This window comes from Choristoneura fumiferana, chromosome 5, assembly GCF_025370935.1.
Source record: "Choristoneura fumiferana chromosome 5, NRCan_CFum_1, whole genome shotgun sequence".
Taxonomy (NCBI): Eukaryota; Metazoa; Arthropoda; class Insecta; order Lepidoptera; family Tortricidae; genus Choristoneura; species Choristoneura fumiferana.
In genome coordinates, this window is record NC_133476.1 from 1,770,859 (window position 1) to 1,774,874 (window position 4,016).

The 4,016-nt window shown below is 37.2% G+C and overlaps 1 protein-coding gene across 1 annotated transcript; it reads left to right on the top strand.

Moving 5' to 3' along the window:
- The first annotated feature begins 6 nt into the window (after positions 1-6).
- On the top strand, positions 7-1,651 carry LOC141427911 (F-BAR domain only protein 2). Its single transcript, XM_074087513.1, has one exon. The coding sequence runs from the start codon at positions 27-29 to the stop codon at positions 1,281-1,283; it is 1,257 nt and encodes a 418-aa protein (XP_073943614.1). The 5' UTR covers positions 7-26; the 3' UTR covers positions 1,284-1,651.
- The last annotated feature ends 2,365 nt before the right edge of the window (positions 1,652-4,016 follow it).

Sequence of the window (4,016 nt, forward strand, 5' to 3'; positions counted from 1 at the left end):
AACCTATCACTAATGGTAGTGCACCTATGTCGGCTAGTGTTGATGAGCTCAGAGCAACTGTTGAAAACATTTCGTTATACAAAATCGGAACCACCCAGAGACGTGGCTCAAATGCGAACACAAGTAAAGCCAGCAGTGACTTATTAGACTTGAACTTTTTCCAGAGTCCTACAGCCAGTAATCCCACCTCGCCTCACGGCAACGTCTCCAACCCTTATGCGCCCTTGCAAGCCAACCAATCGCATTTATTGGAAAGTCCAACCCTAGTGTCTACAGCCGACGTCGGCGATCTCTTCTCAGAGGTCGGCGAGATGAGCCAGACAAACATACGAACGTCAACGCCTACTATATCATCTATCTCACTTCCTCGCCCACCCTCAAGGCGGTCAGAAGGGGACTTCCGAACTGCTGGTTCCTCAGGGTCGCGTGGGCCCTCTCCACTTACGATCGGCATGGCTGATACCATACCCTTAGCTGTAGCTTTCCATGAGATAATACACTCCTATTTCCGAGGTGCAGATGAATCAAAATGCCAAGTCAAAATGTCTGGCGACATGATGTTATCGTTCCCTACAGGAATAGTTGGTGTGCTCGCTAACAATCCTAACCCAGCTAAACTCTGCTTCAGACTGAAAAACATCCATAGACTAGACAATGTGTTGCCTAACAAACAACTGATTAGTATTAATGCAATGATGTCTACCCGAGATTCCACAGTTGTAGAATTCAACATGCCGGCTCTCACATCTCTCCTCAAACGCCAGTCCGAAAAGAATCCCACAGCGCAATATTTCAACGTAGATATACTGAAGTATCAGATACGTCCAAAGGCAGGCGCCGCGTCGTGTCCTTACCAGCTGGTTGCATACTGGAAATGCGAGACTGAGCACACTGATCTAAAGGTTGATTATAAGTACAACCTTCACGCGATGAGTCCGCCTTCGCCACTGCTCAACGTGTCGGTGTGTGTGCCTATGGACGGTTCTGTTACTAACGTTATTGCAATGCCGAAGAATACTTGGAACGCGGAGAATGAGCAAGCCCTTTGGCGTTTTACGGAGCTGTCACAGCATTCTGAGGACAGGGGGGTAGGGTCCCTCAGAGCGAGGTTTGAGCTGGACCAGGGACCTTCGACGAAGGGTACTATCTCGACGCAGTTCAACTGCGAGGGCGCGACGCTCTCGGGCATTGAGTTTGAGTTGATAGGCAGCGGTTACCGCCTATCACTCGTCAAACGACGCTTTGTCTCTGGCAAATACATTTGTGATAGCGATATTCACTGATTGGTCCAAACCCTTATGAATCCACATGTTTGTGCATTGTACATACTTTGTCTTGTATGCAGTAGATTTGAATAAATTTATTCGATACTGTACATTTTTGGTACCTTATAGGATTGTTTCCTGTCCACGGAATGATATAATGATTGTCATCATTTATTATTAATTACTAATTTCTTTTAATATACCTACTTATGCTACATATTGTAATGACTTATATTCATAGTGGTAAAATTATTATTGATTGAATTTATGTTACTAAATTATTCTCAATATAGTTAGAGATGTGCCATTTATACATAACTTACAGTTCATTCAGACAATATTAAATTTGTTATGGGCTTTAATGTAACTGATTATTTTCAAAAGTGACAAATTATTGGCTGCAAATCTTCGGACAAAAGTGCATCAAGCAACAAACCAAAGGACCTACTTTGAAGTTCGAAATCGAAGTTCGTATCGTACCGTCCCTCTCGATCTCGTATTAAATAGTATAAGTGTCAGCGGAGCCGAACGACACGAACTTCGATTTTCGAATTTCGTAGTAGGCCCTCAGGCCCTATACTACAAAGTGCCGCTTATATCATATAATACGAGAGGGAGAGGGACGATATGATACGAACTTCGAATTTCGTAGTAGCCCCCCAGGTCACTTTTGCTAGCAATTCTAATTGACCACAACAGACATAACCCAGGGCACCATGTTTACATCACAAACTCTAAGCTAGTTAGTTTTATAAGTTTTGATTGTAATTCCTTATTCCAGTGTAAACTCTAAAGATGTGTGTATGGGATTTTTTGTTGGATTTTATTTTACCATTTTTATTATTTGAATCAGATTCACTTGAAAGGGAATAATGCCTTTTTGTAAATGTATTTTTTAATTTTATTACTAGGTATAATTTTGAATTATGGTAGTTATAATTTTGTAGGGGCCTAAATGAGATGCAATAAAATATAGTTACATAACAGATAGATTTGGACTAACTTTAGTTAAGGTCACATGATTAACGGAAGTTATATTTTTCTTTAGTATTACCTAAAAATAACAGAGAAAAATTAATTTTATAAAAAAAAATAACTTCCGGCGAAAGTTCATTGTAATGATTGCGTTCATCATATTTTTAATTAACTTGATTTTTGCCATCAATTATGAATTTAATTGAATCTCGAAATTATTATTTTTTTTTACTTAAAGTAAACATTGATAATTAAGTATTTAATGTAAGTCAGCATTTAGTTGTCAACCACCGCATAAAATACACTGTCTTGTCATATGAATGTTACTTTTTTATAATTTGTTACTCAACAGTAATCTCACTTATTTATGTATTTTATTTCCATTACATGTGGATGTTTATGTAGATGGGTCTCTGGCACAACCTCGTATTTCGTTTATAGCAATTGCGTGGCCTCATTACAATTTATTTCCAGCCAGGTTACCTAAGTTTTCATCAATTGCCCTTTCTTCACTTGCCACTTTAATCTGGTTTATTTTTTCCGAGTTATTTAACGAAAATTTTCATACAAAGATGCTCTTATATTTTTTACATTGGTTGAGTCAGAGAGCTATCATCATTTTGCCTGTTTTACTCAGTTAACCTGGCAAATATTCGGTTACAGAGGTAGTGGGCAAAATATAAATGTTTAATTCTATGTCATTATTTATCTGTCTCTCTTTCTAACTTATATATTTTAGCTCTATGTATGATAGAGCATGAACATCTTGTTGGCCTAATATTTCATATTGCAACTACAACCCATTGTGTTGTTACTGTTAGCAATACAATACTTGCATAGTGTTACTTTACCAAACGTGAAGTGTTCATAATAATAAACAAACAAACCACCATTTATAAATTTAGTTAACTATCTTAGTACAAGAGAACCATTCCATTCTAAACTTTAATATTCTAATTTATAAGGGTTAATATTGTATAACAAAGCGTTTCCCTTTTTTTTATTTAATGGTGCATTCAGAATTTGATATGAGCTAGCGATTCTTATGTTACTTCAACTAGACAACACACTATAATTACTATAAATTTATTTAGAACTATATAAAAAATATTGTAAACTGGATGCGTATTTTTATATTGTAAAATTTATCGCATGTCTAATTTCTATATACTGTACCTATTTACAATGATTATTTGAAAATTAAATGTAATTCTAGCCTTATAATTGAACTTTTATTCACCAATAAGCGTAACGAAAGTGACAGTCGATAAGTAAGTATATTTAAGTATTGTAAAATTGCTTAGCTTAGTGACAGGAAACATTCCTTGAGGTTTTAACGGGACAGTTTATCTACAAAACAATAAGGCCTGGCGGCGCTCGATTGACCACTACAAACTCGTTGGCTTTGCGGCTTCGCAATGCGACTTGCACGATTTTTTTTGCAAGTCTAAACTCCGCTTTATATTAGTGGTGAAATAAATTTAATGTAGATAAAAAAAGTTGAATGTTAAATATAATGTAAGTAACTGATGTGTTAATCCAACCTAGCGTGATCTAAGACAGCCCGTCGCTCACATGTTTGTGTTTAAACTGTCCTGTGCCAATCTCGGCTAAGGTACACAGATCTGAAATAAAATAATCTTATCATTATCACAGTTCGTTGGCGATATGGCACGGATGTTTCCCGTCGCTACGTGTTGCTTGCTTTTGCCATATAACTGGGATTACCGTGTGTGGGTGCCGTGTGATTGCCTCAAGTTTTTTAAAACGTTGCAG